Source organism: Gossypium hirsutum, chromosome A02, assembly GCF_007990345.1.
Source record: "Gossypium hirsutum isolate 1008001.06 chromosome A02, Gossypium_hirsutum_v2.1, whole genome shotgun sequence".
Taxonomy (NCBI): Eukaryota; Viridiplantae; Streptophyta; class Magnoliopsida; order Malvales; family Malvaceae; genus Gossypium; species Gossypium hirsutum.
Genome location: NC_053425.1, coordinates 44,034,613 through 44,053,152, shown reverse-complemented (window position 1 = coordinate 44,053,152; position 18,540 = coordinate 44,034,613). Strand labels below are relative to the sequence as shown.

Here is an 18,540-nt window from a genome sequence, read left to right as displayed (position 1 = left end):
AAATTAAATAACTAGTCCTTGTGAATTCGACCCTACTACTCTATATTTCAATTTACTGTTATCTTTGTTGTAGGAATTTATATTTGGTGGTTTCGACACCCATCAAGGTGATGGAAGGAAAGTTGATAAGGATAGACTAAAATGTGATGTAGAGCAATATATGAGGGAAAACAAAAAAGGAGAATTAATTTTTTATTAAAAATTTTAAAAATTATAGAAAACTTATATAAATCATTCAAATATTTTTAAATATGATAAAATTTTAAAAATTACTACTCTTCTATAAATTTTATGATTTTTTTATCATTTTAATAATTTTTTAAAACATTTTTATAGTTTTTTAATATAAACCCTTCACACCAAGTGCCATGTTTATTGTCACTGTAATGCTCAATTTTAGCCCGGGCCTACCAAAATACAAAAATATATAATAAATCCAATGTCCCTTTTACAAACATTGAAGTCCAATACCAAAGCCCAAACCTAAACCTAACCCAACTAACCCAAACTGCCCAAAATATCCCAAGCCCAATTACACAACCCCATCAGCCTAAAACCAATAACTAAACCTAACCCAAACTTACAAGGCCCAATAGGCCCGAAACATTCAAGAACAGGAACCCTAGGGTTCTCTCCTCACGCCGCAGCCGAACCCCAGCTACGTCCGTACCCGCGCCAGCACAGCCTCGTACGCCTCCACGTCGCCCCGTACCTGCGAAAGAGACAAACATAGCAGCAAAGAGCAAGAAAAACAAGAGAAAATGACTTCTTTGTATTATTTTTTTCTTTCTTCTTTTCGGCTATATAAGAGCCCTAAATCATTGTACTCAGACAGAGGAGATAAGAGGACACACACACACATAGAATATACTATACGAGGATAGTATCTGTACACAGAGAGAATAGAAAAAAAAAAGCAATTGATAAAGGTGATTTCATATTTTTCCAGTTTTTTTTTCTTTTTATTTTCTCTCTTAGTTTACTCATATATTTTTTTTACATGATCTGAGACCGATGAGAGCCCCAAATACTTATGTTGTGCGGATTTGAGGGCGAGAGGTCAAGCAATAACAAACTCTTTGTATTTCATGAATTTCCTTTCGTTTTGTAAAATAAAATGGTATAAGATTTGAGTTTCTTTTCAAACGAAATAAAGGAGGAGAAGAGAAAGATACTTACTAAATCATTTTTAAAACTTGCTCAACTACCTTCAACGAGGAGACTGGGTGCTCTTTACATGCAGATGGTCACCAAAACAATGGTGATTCGAATGCTAAAAAGAAACCCTAAAAAATTAGTTCCCAGGCTGTAATTTTCGGTTGCAAAAGGGGGTTGTGTTCTGGGGATGATGCAGAGAAAAAAAAAGGTTTAAATGCCTTCATCTGTTTGAAACGGCGCCGTGTAAAACAAAAGGGGGGGAAGGGTCCGCGCATTCGCCCAATTGGAGACCCGACTCCATCCAGATGCGCCAAAGATGGAATATTTACGCAGCAGGCCCCTTCTCTTTGCGCTGCATCAAGGTCTGCTCCCCTTTGCGCCTAATTTGCTTTATTCTCTGTTTTTAAATTGTTCATCAGATTTATATGTTTTGGCATTTTAGTCCCTGTCTTCATGCAATGTTTTAAGATTAGGAATAATTTCAAACATGGTCCCTGTGAAATCAAGTGTGTCATATATGAGTCCTTATTTCATTATTAATAGTTTATTTATTTATGCCAATTGTCCTTCTTAGTTTATTTTGATTGCTATTAAGTAATTTGCTAAATTTATGTTATAGTTTTAAATTTGATTTCATTTGCCTGTACTTGTTGAATTACTTTGTTGATATATTTATTCTTTTTCTTTCTTGTCATTTATATTATTTGTAATGAACATGTTAATTGTGTTATTTGTATTTTTGGTTATTTTTTTTTGAGTTGTAATTTGGGGTACTTGAATTTCTATATGGTTGTACATTATTTTATGTAATGTTTTTATGTGTTATTATACATGTATATGCTTCATAATAATTGGTTTTATTCCATGAACATTATCAATATTAAATTATTATACATATATTTAACTATTTTTTTTGTCCACATGATATATATGTATTTGTTTTCTAAAATAAAATCACATGTTATATACATTAATTAAATTTTAACTATACATATACAAAAATTATTAGTATATATAATTTAAATACATTTTTAAACATTGGTATTTTTATACATATAATTTCTTTTAGATTTATTCACATATATTTCTTATTCAAAAGGAAAATCTCACATATTTTGTATTATTTAAACTATTATTAATAAACATATATTTTGTATTTATATTTAATTTGCATCTATTATTAAAGCTTTGATATCTTTATATATATAGATTTTAATAAACTTGTAATTAATTGTATTTTTTTATTATGTATATAATTTATAATAAAATTAAGTTAACCTTATAATTCATATTTTAATTAAAGGATATTTTGACATATAATTATTTCTAACATTTTTTCACAAGTATATGGCATATTTTAATTTATTTTTTACTATGGTATATGTTATTATTTTCATATAACTTTATGTAAATATTTTTTTATGTATATATATACGTATTAACACACTTATTACTTTAATAGTTTTTATTATTATTTTAAAATACCTTCTCTTTGTGATTTACCAAACATTTTCTTTATGTATATATGAAATAATTTTAGAAACTCTTTCAATTAAAATTATTATTATTTTTTATGTTTCTTTATATTACATTGCTTTTGTATTTTTTATAACCTATCGTTTGAATGTTTTAATATAGGGGTGTGTATAATTGTTGGGTTATTTTAAAAATTTATATATATCTTATTATTAATCTTATGTTCTTTCTATAATAAACTTGCATGTACATATGTTTCATAAACCTATTTTGTGCATCTTTATCATTCTTTTGCATCATATTTTATTAAAATTATCATATACTTTGTCAACTTTTAAATGAATTTGTGTTTAAATTATTTTACATACAATTTAATTCAAACTTTTATTTTCTAATATCTATTTCAATAGTTATGTATGTTCCTAGTTTCTATTCAAACTTGTCAACTTATATAGCACGAGTTTATGAATCTCATACCCCTTTTGACTTCTAAATTCCATTTTGTTTTGCATATACTCTATTGGTTATTTTATATATATGTACATTCCTTGCATGGTATCCATCTTATTGAATTGTTAATTACTCATCATACATGATTGCTATTAGGCTATAATTTCTAGATTAATTATATTTAATTGCTTGTTCCGCTAGTTGATAAATATTATTATTCATCAAGCATCGTACAATCATATGTGCCTTTTACTCTATATCATCGTTTCACTTAATTTTTGAAATGTGGTTCTATAAAACCCAAATTTTATGATTAATTTCGTCTTATTTCAAATCGAGTTAATGCGTTTTAAGCTAGTTTCGCAAAAATCCCTTAAACGAAGGCGATATGCGATATTTGGCAATTCGCGGAATCGTGCCCTAACGTGTTGGGTTGCAATCTCTCGTTTGCTTAAAATAATCAAATATCCCTTCAAAATTTCACTCATATCTTCTAAAAATACTCTAAAATGAAGGCAATACTCGGTGTTTGATAATTCGGGAATCATGCCCTATCGTGCTGGGTGGTGATTTCTCGTTTGTTCAAACAATCGAATGTTCCTTTAGGTTTTCGCTCATGTTTATTAAAAACCTTCCAAAACGAAGTCGATCTTAGATTGTTTGGCGATTTGAGAATCATGCCCTATCGTGCTGGGTTGCGCATTTTCCTTTGTTCAAAACAGTCAAAGACTCCTTCGGAATTTCATTCATGCTTTCTAAAAACCCTTTAAAAAAATGTTCGATGTTTGGCAATTCGGTGAATAGTGTCCTATCGTGCTGGATTGCAATTTCCCGTTTGTTCAAAATAATCGAATATCTTTCAGAATTTCACTCGTATTTTCTAAGGCAAGGCAATGTTCAATGTTTGGGAATTCAAGGAATCGTGCCCTACCGTGCTGGGTTTCGGTTTTTCTTTGGACCAAATAGTTGGGCATCCTTTTGTAATTTTTAAAATTATAAATTTTCGGACGTCGAAACAAGAAGATCTTAGCAACCATCTCGGGTTATCCAAAGGTTATTAACAAGAACCACATTTCAAAAACATTTTTTAATTTTAGACATAAGGACTATATTTAATCGATTTGGTACCAATTTTGGGCGTAATGAGGGTGCTAATCCTTCCTCATACGTAACCGACTCCCGAGCCCGTTTTCTCATATTTTCGTAGACCAGAATCGTTGTTTTAGTAAACCAAAATAGTTTTATTAAAATAATCAAATTCTTAGGTGATCCGATCACACCAAAACAAAAGGATCGGTGGCGACTCCATGCATTTGTTTTTCAAAAGTCGATTTCCCCTTTTTTAAAAAAAATTAAAATTTTTAAATTTCGAAGAGTGGTTTCGACAGTCACATCATCATTTCTCCATGCCAACAGTCATGTTAGTTGGCTGACACATCATCACTTAACGACAAAAAAAAATAGTATTTTTGGACTCAATTGATTGTTAAGTTTTTATTAATAACTTAATCGGATGTCATTTTTACAATTAAATACTTGATTAAATAAAATTTTAATTATTTTAGGGTGACTTTGTTTGCATTCAAGCCGATTTACAGTATGAAGTGGAATATCTATTTTAAAGCATGTAAAACGAGTTATGTGTAACATAAAAACTCCAGGTGATTCCAAGTCTTCACGTCAGATCACAAATCCAGAGAAGAAAACAACAACTACCCTTTCCATAATTTAACCTTGGTTTCCATTTCCCCTATGATTTTTCCCCCAAAAAATAGCTTCCTTAGGCTTGGAAAACATCTTTAATCGCACCACCATTCTAGTTGTTTAAGGACACAAATTATTTTATTTCAGGCATTGTTGTTTAGACTAAAATGTAGATTTTTTTTTTTTGGGGGGGGGTTGAGTGGATCCATGTTCTGATTTCCTAAAACACTCCATTAGACAAAGTAATTTCATTAACTTAAATAATAAAAACAGAAATGGTGGTAAAGAATTCAACATCTTAATGTTTTGAGTTCCCATTTTGTAAATAAAAACAAGTTTCAAAAGTTTTACCCTTGTTTAGAGATTACCCTAATCTAACTTTGGATTTTATAATATCTTACTGTAATTATAGAATGATGATAATAAGGTAACATTAGGTATAATGGAAAGTGATGATGATGATATATTAAGGTAAAATTAACCCTATATTATTTTGATTTATGGTATTAATCTATCCAACGTAAAAAAAAAGAAAAAAAGGTTGTTGCCTCCCCTTTCTTCTTGCTACTGTTTTTAACATCTTTTACTTCAAGTGATTCTTCGAAAATTAGTGTTTATTTTGATATAATATATTTAATCATCTATATAGTATATTATTTATATCATTGTCAAAAGAAAAATTCAATAATTTTGTAACTAAAACGTACAAAACGTGATTTCAATTATTGCAAAACAAGTTTTATACATGCATGGTTATATTTAGGAAATACGTACAAAACAAATTTAAAAAATGTTCTTTCTAATTAAAATATTATCATTAAATATTTAATCAAAATTGTTAATAATAAAGTTTATGGTAAACTATTTAAAAAAATTATTGTAAAATATTAAATATATAAATTTGGATAAATTTGTATTCATTAACATATTTTCAAGAAAATATCTAAAGAATAAAAAATGATAATATAAATTTTTTAAAAGTTTTAATCTAATATTGTAAAATAACTTTCTCAATAATTATATATTCATGAATTATATTTTAATGATACGAGAAAACAACAAAGCATATCTAAAGGGATGGTTTAATTTAGGGAATGGAAAGAGACTTGCATGATAGAGAGAGAGAAGAGCTTAAAACATATATATTTGACAGATATTGTGCACATTTAAGTGGCTTACAGCAAAGATCAAAAATTGAACCAACATATTAAAAAGAAAATAAAGGGGGGGATCAAGATCTGGATTAGATTGATCAAAAACCTTAGTGGGGGGCTGTATTATTCTTTCAGGCACACTTGTCGAGGGGAATGTTTGTGGGTCCCTTTTCTCAAAGACCAAAGGCAAAGAAGGGCTTGGCCTTTGTCAGATCTTTCTTAATCTTTCAATTGAAAAAGATAGGTGAAGAAGGTGGCATGGAAGCAATCATCACTCTCATGGAAAATAATATATATATATATATGGGGTCTTCAAAACACTGTTTGGATATATAGAAAATTCAGTAGGTGAGGAGAACTTTTGGGTTCATCACATTTTCTTACTTGCCACATTTCTTCTCTATAATATCCCTTCTATTTTCAGGAACGTGTATGAAATTGCCATCATCTCAAACAATGGATTAAGGAAAAAAGACAACTTGATGATAAAAAATTCGATATTTCTTAAATAAAATTTCAAACTTAAATTTTATAAACCTAAGAAATAACATTAGAAAACTTTTGTTTAAAACATCGACCTACCTGGATATTTAATTTAATTGAAACACAAAGTGATACGGAATTCCATACAAACTTCAACTTTATACAATTTTCATTTTAGTACTTGTACCAAGCCTAATGACATATAGGGTTGCCTTTCTGCTATGATAATATCAATTAAAAAAGGGTATACAGACATGCCTATTCTCTCCCACATTTTTGCCCTAAAAAAATCTGGGTTTACCTTTAATCTCTTCATACATACTAACAGTAAAGCATGTTAGAAGCCAACCTAAAAACAAAAAAGCTTCAAATTCCCACCATAATTAACAAGAAAAAAGGAAGGATGAATAATATATATATAATATATATATATATAAAGAGAGAGAGAGAGAGAGAGAGAAACCCATGTATTCCTATCTGTTAGTAATGAAGAAATCCAAACAAGTCACCCCACCTTAACAAATTAATAATAATAAAAAAGGTTACAAAGAAAAGCCAAGAAAAGGGAAAAAAAAAAGGGACCCATTTTTACTTTTGATCTTGTAGTTTACCATGATCCTCCACCTAACATTCCGGTCCAGTATCCAGCTGAATCTCCTTGTTCTTTATTTTGGTCAGTATCAGTTGTGTTTGGGATTTGTTTCAGATCTTCAAATGGAAACAAAAGCCTCCCTGTTGTTGTTTCTTGAATCCCTTGAAGACTCCCATAATGACCACTCCCAAGCCCATCCAAGGAGAAATTTAAGATTGGCTTGAAATCTTGCATGGGAATTAACCCAGATGTATATACTGTGTTTGGATCTGGAACTGGCATGGGAATGAAAGAACTGAAAGAATTAGGGATTTGGTTCTTGTTGTTATCTAAGCTGTTGGGGATTTGAACCAATTCAGGAACATTACCACTTGTGTAACCTTGAGTGGTAGTTTTGAAAGCTACGTTGAGATCTTGGGGTTGATGGATCTTAGGGTTTTTTGATGAAGATGATAATGAAAGTGATGAAGAAGATGATGATGGTCTTTTGTTCTTTCTAGAACCACCTCCGACAGGGATGTTTCTAAGGGAACCGCCTTCAGTCCAGTACCTCCGACAAGTCTTGCAAAAGTACCTAGGTTGAGTTAGACTGTAGTTGTTGTAATAGCAGAACTTGGTGTTGGTTGAATTGCACCTGGGACAGTTCAAAGCTTGTTCCTTTTGTGGTCTTGTTCTCCTCTCTAAACTTGCAGGTTTTGGACATGTATTTGTCACTATCTCTTCTATTGGTTTCACCACAATCTCCTACATAAACCCCCCCCAAAAAAGAGAAGAAAAGCAATAAATTCAAGATCAAAAAGCTGATGAACATTAAAAGGAAGATAGCAAACAAACTACAACAAGCCAAATATAAAAGTGAAAAAGCAGAAAAAAAAGTTAAAAAAGAAAAAAAAAAAAAGGAAAGAGAAAGGTAAAGTGCAAAATGGTTTGAAGATAAACTGATAAAAACTAAATCCAATTGAGTGGGGACTTCAAGTCTTTCAACTATATCCATGAACACACACACACACTCCATGATCATCTTTTTTCTTTTTGACAATATGAACAAACACCATCATCTTTTACAAAGTAAAGTAACCCAATAAAACCATATACAATTGACTCCAAATTATTCTTCTTTTGAAAAAGCTAAAAAGGGGGAGAGAAAAAACAAGAACATATCCAGGTGAAGATTTCTCTACCTGTGGCCATTGAGCTGCAGTATCCATGGTTATGAAACTGGTGATCAAAGAGAAGGGAAACCAGCAAACTTCTTTTTTTTTTTTTCTCTAAAAACTGGTTTAAAAGGCAGGAGAAAATGAAATGTTTGCTGGTTTTCGTTGTATATCAGCTTACTTTATGGATGGGGTGTTTTTTGTCTAATAAATTATTAAGTACACATATTACATGTGTATTTTATTCTATATATACAAGTACTAAATAGGAATATTTTGTTTATGCAAATGTAACATTTTTTTTAAGAGAAAAAAACTATACACTTTAAAACATTACATTGATTGATAATTCTTCATCATCTTATTATTATTTTTAATTTGTAAAATTGTTATTATAAAATAATTATGTATCTCTTTATGTGAAATGTTTTGGTGTTTTCTAGTTGTATACTTATGTTATAATGGCCTTCCTTCTTCTGGATAAAATGATGGATTATTTCAAGTTGTTTTTATAAGCTTATAATATAGATTATTATATGTTATATTAACAAATGAGTTAAAATTTGTTATATGTAGTTGATTGAGTTTTAGCTTAGTTAACATTGATATTGTTGCTAATGCAAGAGGGCGCGGGTTTAAGTATACTTAGAGAAAATTTTACTCTTTTATTTAAGAATTAAGTGCTTCTAGGTATTGACGTGGTGGTTGCTCACTTTAATTTTCATTAAAAAAAATCATATATTTCATATATTTTTTTAAAATATTAATTAAGAAAGTATTACCCATCAAATTAAAAAACTTTAGCTTCATGTAGGAAATATAATATTAAAATTGCATCATTACAAGCTTATTTATATTGTTCATTGACTTAAGTTTGACAAATTTAAGTAGATAGCAATTAAGGAGAGGAGAAACAAAGCATCAAAAACATGAATTAAATAGGAGTAAAAGCTTTAAAAATCCCACAAATCATTCATACCCTTTTTATTTCACATATTTAATAATAAAATTGAAGGAAAAGAAAAGGGTATCAGATGAAAAACACATTTTGGGGTCCCAACACTTTTAAATGCAGATGGTGAAATGAATTGGTCCATAGAACATGCAATGGAATGACACCACTTATAGGTTCGCATAGATTATAAGTACCACACGCAAAGTAATTTAATTACACATATGAGCCTACCTTAGCTAGCTAGCATGCACGTAAAGTGCCTTACTATAAATATTTCCTTACATTTTAATTTTTTTTTTAGAATTTTTTGAATAATTACACGTAAAAGGAATCTATATTTATTTTCTAATAAAAATATTTTTATTAAATTAAACATTGATATGAAAGAAAAAAAAATTATACATATATGACATTTCCGTTTTGCTTTTGTATGAATATCGATGGATTGGTCAGAGCTTTATTTTTATTTATTTGGCTTTATCGTACGGAAACACTTTTTGACCTTTATCCAACTGTCTGATCGAAGAAATTAATGAAACCAAATCTACTGTTCCATAATAATATTGATTATTAATGAGTAAAAAAAATGTGTTTCAAAACATTGTCTTAAGTCTTAACCCTTCACATGCACATCATTTAAAGATTAGGGTTTTGCTAAAGCTCAAGTCATTCAATATTATCCCAAAATTGAAAAGTTTATTCATTTATTTTAACTTGTCAAATTCTGATTCTAATACATTACAAAAACTAAGAAATTAGTCCAATTACATAATATGGTTGATTTCAAAATCAATAAATTAGTAAATTAAATGTAAAGAATTAGTAAAATCAAGTGTTTAACGAGAAAATCAGCTATTTAAATTCATGTATTTTCATAAATTGGACTAATACACATTATGTAAAGTAAAGGGATGAAATTTCTAATTAAACCAAGCAAAATTCTATTACGAGAAAGAACAGGTCACATATTTAAGTTATATGATTCGAGGGACCTCAGCCTTCAATGGTGGGGCCACGTGGTTATCTTTTAGAACAAAACACCGGTGATATTATGGTTATCACCGTACGTAAATATATCCGCTTGCGGTGCTTAGAGCTACTATAATACATTTACGTGCACACGTGGTTAACATCCGCAGGGCTTTTCCATATCAATGTTAACATTCCTCAAGTAAAAGGGAAAAAAAAAAACGTAATTAATGAGAGAGGTTCGTTCAGCAAACTAGTAGGTTCTTTGATCATCTTTGCATGAGTAAATAGTATAATATTAGTCTTAGATTTTTTTAGTTATAAAATATTCAATTTAAGTATTCCCAACTTTTAAAATTTTATTGGGACATTTTTTTTAATATTGAATTATTGATTTCACTTCTACTTATTATAATAGTCGTTAAAATTGTATTGATATTAGTACTTATCAAAATATGTCGTTCTCATCTTAAGTATGTATCAAATAAATTAAATTTTACTTCAATTAAAAATTTGATATGTTTCAATCCTGTCGATGTATTTTTGTTCGTTCAATCAATATGAACTTGTACTAATTTGTATTGACTTAGTACAAAATCATTAAAGTACTTATATTTTTAAGGTACTTATGCATGTATAATTGAGGTCATAAGATCTTAAGGGTCAAGATTTGAATTCCACCATGAGTAAATGTGATGTGTGAGTTCTTCCCCAAATGTGGGTTTTGTTTAGATTTTTTCTTATCTAGGTCTAATTATATATCTGATTTTTAGACTGTTGTGCTTTGTATTGACTTTAATTTAACTCTAATTTATTGGACGTGTGTCATTTATGTCTTGTGTTGTATATATACTTGTAAATTCTTTTTAAAAAAAAATAGAAACTTGACTACATATATATGATTTTTTTAAAATACCAATAAATATAAAATAATATACCAAAACACATAGATACAAAGAAGATATATGGAGTGTAAGCTTATGCATATATAATCGCGATGGTGGGAATAAGTGAGAAATGTGTTTTCTCTGGCAATGGAAGCTACTAAGTGAAAATAGTAACTAAGACTTTGTTTGAGAGGAATGATTAAATTGGATGACTTAATCTATTTTTTCCCGTAAGTGCATAAATTAATTAACAATTTCTTTTTATATATAACCATATAAAACCGAAAGAGGTTGAGTGCATTTAATACAATCGACTGTTTTGCTTAGATTTATGATTAACAGTAGCAGCAATAATAACTAATTATAAATAATAATAATATTATTATCACTACTCTTTATTCATTATGCTAATATTTTGAAATTTATTTATGTATGTATTATATATGAATTATATTATTGTACCAAAAAAATTTATATATGAATTATATCTACTAGTTGTGTCATTTATATTCAATAATCAGATACATACATAGCATTTTTAATAATGGAAGATGTAAATTTAAATACTGAAAATAAATTGTTAAGAGGAATAACTATAAACATTAAACATGGAAACAGTCATGTAAAATACTACAGATGATAGGAAGATATTCTTCACTAGTTCGTGTACGTCCATGGAGCCTTGGATTGACGATGCCTTGGAAACTATAACTTTCTAAAGTAATTTTTTTTGTTGTTGAGTGAATGGTGAAAATGAAAGTTGAAGGACTTCAAGGTTAAATGTAAGATCCTTTTGAAGTTCTCGACTGCCAAGTCACTTTTTCTTTTGTTCAAATGTCATTAAAGAGCTCACCCACCTTAAACAACAAAAGGGTTTGGTTAGTTAATCTCTAACGGTATTGAGCACAACCAAGTTTGGTGCGTTTTAAGGTCTCCAGCAATTAATTTATTGATATAGTTGAGTCTCTCAATAATAATTTTATATGTTTGTCTAGATTATTTCTGTTATATAGAGGTGATCGTTCTACATTTGTAATAACATGTTGTTATAGGAATATCATCATTATAAACTTACCGTAGAATTTATGTAATGAATATCCATTAAATAAAAAAATGCGAATTATGTTCAACAAAGAAAAATAGTGAGAATTAACTCAACAAAATTAAAAGACATATAATGGGTGCATTATTGTTTTTATACATATTTTATTTTACATTCTTTCACATGGTTAATTATAAAGTTCAACTAATCAATATGACTTATCAAATTAAATTAATTGATTATGAGTTACTAAATTCAAATAATCAATTTATAAGTTTATGATATTCCAAATTCATAATAGAATATTTAATTAGAAAACTTAATAGTTTATTAAATTTATATCCTTAATTCCACTCATTGAAGATTATTTTTATTTGATAAAATATGATTAATAGATTTTTGTTTCATGTAAAATTTAATCATTTTATTAAAATAATATTTTAATTAAGATTATCTTCATTTAATAAATGATAATTAATAATTTTGCTTATTTGAATTAAGTATAAATTTACTTAAAAAATTTAAACAATATATTATTATAAATAATTTAATTTAATAAATAATATATTTTATAATTATGTATATTATTTTTATAAGTGAAAATTTGTAATAAAAGATTAAAATAAAATATAAAAAATTAATTCTACTAAAAATTTATTTGTTATAGCAAAATGGTATTATAGCGTGAAATTGTTGCATAAAGTAACCAGGAACGCAAGGTAGAGGGCTTAAACACAGTCCCAACTTCCAAACATATTACCAAAGTAAAACTAGAAAATACAGCAAAAAGGAGTGGAAGTCCCCAACAAGACAAGACAACAGCTAACAAACAACAAAGACTACTCAAAGCATGAAATTCATAAAAGTCTCCACCAGTGAATAAGAATGGAAGAAGAGTCAATTCCCTGTTTTGCAAGGTTGTTAGCTATATCCATTTCCTTCACGAGACCAAGAGATGTCCTTGAAAAATTTTCCAAAGACTCCAAGGTCTCGGAGTTTTGCTTTGGCATCAATTCAACGCCACAAGCGAATCAGATTCTACAATTAAGCCTGCAGAGTCAGTAAAAACTTCTAACGTTACTTTAATTGCCCATAACTCCGTGGCATTCGAATCATCGCTGATCAAAGACCGTTTGTTCTTATTGACAGCTTGAGTAGTCTTTGCATGTCACGAGACACTTTTTTTTTTTTTTCTTAAATTTTCTTTACAGTAGTGGCTTGTTGATTTTGGAGTTTCATTGTTGCTGCGGTATTTTAGATGCAAAATGCATTTTATCTTCCATTCTTGGGTGTCTTTGGTGTTCATCCTTTGGGTGTTTTCTTGTTGGCAGACATTTTTACTAACCCTCCAGTTAGGTTTTTCTCTAATAATGGTTTTTTTGGCTGAGCAAAAGGGAAAAAAAGAAGAAGCTTAATTATGAAAGTAGGATTAAAGAATGTTAACGATATTTATGAGTTTTTTTTTTCCTTAAAACGTAAGATCTTAAAGTTTTTAGGGGCTTAGCCATTAAGTTAATGCCTCATTGATTGTAAATATTTTTTTTAGAAAACCCATTGTCAATGATAATTATATTTTATTTTTGTGATCTCTTTTACTTTTTTTTTGTTATCTTTTTAAAAATATGAAAATACATGTTAAATAATTTTAATTTAATTTAGTCATATATTAAATTTGAAATGAGCTTTTTTATATAGTGGAAAATAATTAATTTTGCATAAAAAAATTTAATGAGTTCATCTCAAGAGTAATATATAATTAACTTAAATATAAAAATAAAATATTTACTTTTAATTGAAATCAAATATATTTTTTCTATATAAAAGGTCAAAATTATTTAATTTTATATTACTTCAATATATAATTAAATTTTTATTATTTGACAATTAAAAATAGATAAATAAAAAAATACATAGTTAAATAATGATATAATTTTTTTATTTTAAACTTACTTAGTGAATAATTTTTTTTTATAGAACAAGAATCATTAGTGGCCTTAAGACCTATTATTCCTTATATAAGAATTTACAGCTTTTATCATCTAATAACATCTTTCTAACATTATTCAAAGGTATCTCAAATATAATTAACTCTAAAATTTAATCAAATTTATGAAATTTTATTTAAAGCTAAAGGGGTAAATTGGTAACTATCTTTAATTCTTTACATTTAGAATAAATTTCAAAATTATATATAAACTTTGATCAATTGTTTAATGTTATACATAACTTTAATTTTGTTCAATTTTATATATACAATTTTTATTTGATTTAATTTTTACAAATCACTAACACAAACATCAATATAGAACCATTTTAGGATTGTACATATTACATATAAAAATAATTATATTAATCTGAATTGGTGTATTTATTTTTATAAATTTTTATAAATGCTGATAATTGAATCAAAATCAAAATTTTATATCTATATTTAAATCATAATCAAAATTTCATAAATATAAAAATTTATATATCAAATTATAAGTTTTGAGATTTATTTATTTTTTATCGATGGAAACATTATCCAGCAGTATAATACTGTGCAGTGACAGTAGACTAGCAAAGGTCGCGAATTGAAGCCGTCGGATATGAGGGCATCATTCATCAGGAAAGAAATGGCCCCACCTGAAATGGTACCCTCACATCACCGACCCAACCAAAAATCTCAACGCCACCCATTAATTTGAAACCTCAAAGTCTTCCCTCGAAAAGAAAATGAATTAATTTTTTAAAAATAAAAAATATATATAAAGGGATGGTGGGGATGATGAGTACAATGAATATTGAAAATGAGGGCTGCGTCTTGTGATGGGAACAAGTGGGCGGTGGCGCTGCTGCTACTGATAGTGGTGGCCTTTTATTTTGGGTGGACCCCATTTCCATCCGCATGCTCCATCATCACCACTTCCTACAATCACAGCCGTCTGATTAAATTCTCAAACAACAACAACCCTTCACAAAAATAAAGGAACTCTCTCCTGTCCTTCATCGTGTCACGTGACTAACCCCTCCTTTGACGTGGACCGCAGGTGAAGAATCTAGTGCATCCCACTTCATCAACTAAATGATTTAATAATATTTCTATTTGGGGTGAGCTCATAGCGTTTAGAAAATGAGTTTTATTTATAATTTTTATTTCAATTTTTAAAAATTTCCTCCTAGTTTTAATTCATTTACTACATATGATTCTATTATAAAATAAAAATTTTAAATTTTAAAAATCATTTTTATCTATACTATTATTTAAATTTTTAATTTAAGGGATGTCACGAGCCAATCAAGCACCAACTTAGTTAAGAAAATTATAGAAACATCCTTCTATAATTTAAATAATTTATATTATTTAAGAATATTTTAATTTTTTTATTCAAAAAATAATAAAAATATGCATAAAGTAGGATTTATACTCATGTCAATAGTTTTGTGAAATCTTAAATTATCACTCAATCAAAAGATTTATTTTAAATTTTTTGTACATTTTTATTTCAATATGCATATTTTATTACCCCCATTAATTGTATATATTAGTAATATTATTGATTGAGTTAGTTTCACAAGTTATCTCGATATCAACTTAGAATTGGTGACAACGCCGTGTTAAACAATTGTATTTATTTAATTTTCTTAATATGATGTATTTATGTGTTTAAATTTCGTTTTACTTACAATTTAATCTATTTTTTATTTTAATATCGTACACATTTCATGTTTTATTATTAACTAGTTTCAAAACATAAATTTCATTAATTATTGTATGTTATTTTTTAATTTATATTTTAAATAGTACTCATGTGATAGAATTTTAGTTTAATTTTAATATATAATTTTAATATTTTACTTATTAAAAACATTTATAAAATTTTTCAAATCTAATGATATCCATATTAAATATATTCTATATTATTTATTTTTAATATAATTATTTTTTTAATTTATAAATTACAATAACTTAATTTTTTTAAAACAATAATTTAAAATCTCCAAAATTTTAAAACGCTAAAATGATAATATTTTCAAAATTTTCAAAACTTTAAAATTATTCGTTCAAACAGATGTTAAAATTTTAACATTATGCACAATTTAATAATTTATCAAGAGCCAAGCAATTAATATTTTTAGTTATTTGAAAATTATTTTATATAATAGATTTAACTATGTTGTTTTGACTTTCTAATTGATATATCATTTTAATTTTTTTTCTATATATTTATATTTATTTACTATCATATTTTCATATAAATTATTCTGATTTTTAAATTAATTTATATTTTAATACTTATCTTACACAATTAATTAATTAATTAATTAATCAATTTCAATAAATTTTTAAAATAATTTCAAAAAAATATTTCTTAATTTTTTTAAAATAAACTAAATGTATACGAAAATCACAGATTTAGAACACAAATATGTGTTTAAAAATAATATACAATAAATAATGAAATGTATGATTTGAAACTAATTAATAGTAACGCATGAAATATGTATAATGTTAAAATAAAAAAATATATTAAAATTGTTTATCATGATGTTCTCATTAATTTTGAGTTGATGTTGAGTTAACTTGTGACACCAACTCAATCAAATATATTAATATATACTAAAAATCTTCTCACAAGCGTATGCGTGTGGAAACTACAAATTTAGAATAGAAATGTATGTTTAAAAATAACATACAATAAACAATAAAATGTACAGTTTGAAACTAATTAATCATAATAACACATGAAATATGCATGATATTAAAATTAAAAAAATAGATTAAATTATGAGTAAAACGAAATTTAAACACATAAATACATCAGATAAACAATATTAAATGAGTACAATTGTTTATCATGGTATTGTCATCAATCTTGGGTTGGTGTCAAGTTAACTTATGACACCAACTCATTAACAATATTATTAATATATACAACTAATGAAAATAATAAATTGTGCATAAAACACATCAAAATGAAACTTGAGTGATAAATTTAAGGTTTAATGAATTCAATTAATGCAAGTTCAAATCCCACCATATGCATATTTTTATTAGTTTTTATTAAAATAAAAAGACTAAAATACCCTCAAATAATATAACATGTTGTAATTACGAAATGACATTTTTATAATTTCTCTAACTAAGTTAGTGCTCTATTGGCTCGTGACACCAACTTAGTCAAGAGTTTTATTAATAGTATAGATATAAATATACAATTGGTGCGGGTTTAAATCCCACAATATGCACATTTTTATTGGTTTTTGTTAAAAAAATTAAAATACCCTAAAATAATATTGTAATAGGCCCATTTTGCCCGGCCCGTTTAGAAACAAAAATCCAAAAGAGACAGTCCATTTACAAGGCCCAAAGCCTAAACAAACCAAGGTACCTAAACCCAACTAAACCCTTACCCAATCGGCCCAATCGGCCCTGTGACAGCCCTAAATTGACCCTAGTCGGAAAGTGGTTTCGGGACCACGAAACCGAGTCTTATAAATAATTAAAAGTTATATTCTGTGTTTATGATGTGAGTAAATGCATGTGTGAAAGTTTCATACTTTAATTTGGTCAGTGTATGTGAAATTTATTAGTAGGGACTTATGTGAGACAATTTAGAAATGTGCTAGGCAAGTGCTAAAGTGGCCTATTAATATATGTGGGAAAGTGCTTGTACTTGCATGTCAAATTAGCCAAACTATAGGTAGTGGCCGGCTATGCTACAAATTATATAATCAAATGTGAATTTTATATTAACTTTAATTAGCTAGATGCCATATTAGTATGGAGGACGTAATAAAATAAAGAAATGATAATTAAAGGAAGGAAATGGGTGAAAGAAACAAAGTCTTAATCCATGTTTCTTCCTAGCCGATTCTAAAGAAAGAAAATAACAAGAGCATTCGGTGATGAAAACAAGTTGTATTCTTTGGTTCTTCTTGGCCGAAATGAAAGGAGGAAGAAGGGAGGAAAGCATTCGGTCATCTTAGGTTAATATTAAGGTAAGGTGTTCATATTAGTTCTTGAAGTTTTAGTTGATCTTGAGTGAGATATCAAGTTATTTTTGTAACCCATGATGAAATTTTGATTTTGGAATGAGTAAGGTTTTTGACTATGGTAGTTAATAATGGTGAGTTTTGTTGTTTCATGTTAAAGTTAGGTGAATGATGATAGTTGAGTGTTTGAACTATAAAAAGAATCATAGGTGAGCATTAGATACTAGGGGAAAGAATCGGCTACCTTGTTATGAAAGGGCCGAATGTGAGTTTGGTTGTGTTTGAATATTACATGCTTGGTAGAATGGCGGATGAAAGTGCCGAATGTGGTCTTTGGTTTGGGCATAAGGAATAATAGTATGCATAGGTTTCGACTTTGGTAGTACCTATGTAATTATAATTAGTTCATTTTGATGGTTTGGCATGAGGTGATAAATAAAAGTTTAAAGGTAGCTTAAGTTAATTGATGCTCACTAATGATTTCGAATTGAAGCTTTGTTAAGTTGTGAAATGAGTGGCCGAGAGAGCTATAGACTATTG

At 27.8% G+C, this 18,540-nt stretch overlaps 1 protein-coding gene and 1 long non-coding RNA gene across 2 annotated transcripts; both read right to left on the bottom strand.

Annotated features, from left to right (window-relative positions):
* Positions 1-408: 408 nt before the first annotated feature.
* LOC107951316 (uncharacterized) lies at positions 409-1,375 on the bottom strand. Its single transcript, XR_001698394.2, has 2 exons — positions 1,180-1,375; positions 409-712 (listed from the first exon to the last, which is right to left on the bottom strand). It is a non-coding gene; the product is annotated as an uncharacterized lncRNA (long non-coding RNA).
* Positions 1,376-6,879: 5,504 nt separating this feature from the next.
* On the bottom strand, positions 6,880-8,393 carry LOC107951315 (dof zinc finger protein DOF4.6). Its single transcript, XM_016886318.2, has 2 exons — positions 8,199-8,393; positions 6,880-7,761 (listed from the first exon to the last, which is right to left on the bottom strand). The coding sequence occupies exons 1-2, from the start codon at positions 8,223-8,225 to the stop codon at positions 7,033-7,035; spliced, it is 756 nt and encodes a 251-aa protein (XP_016741807.1). The 5' UTR covers positions 8,226-8,393; the 3' UTR covers positions 6,880-7,032.
* Between the last annotated feature and the right edge of the window lie 10,147 nt (positions 8,394-18,540).

Excerpts from the sequence above, each read along its gene's own strand:
- LOC107951315 (XM_016886318.2), bottom strand. The coding sequence starts at position 8,225 with ATGGATACTGCAGCTCAATGGCCACAG. Across the intron at positions 7,762-8,198 it reads CTGCAGCTCAATGGCCACAG|GAGATTGTGGTGAAACCAAT; the intron begins GTAGAGAAATCT and ends GGGTTTATGTAG.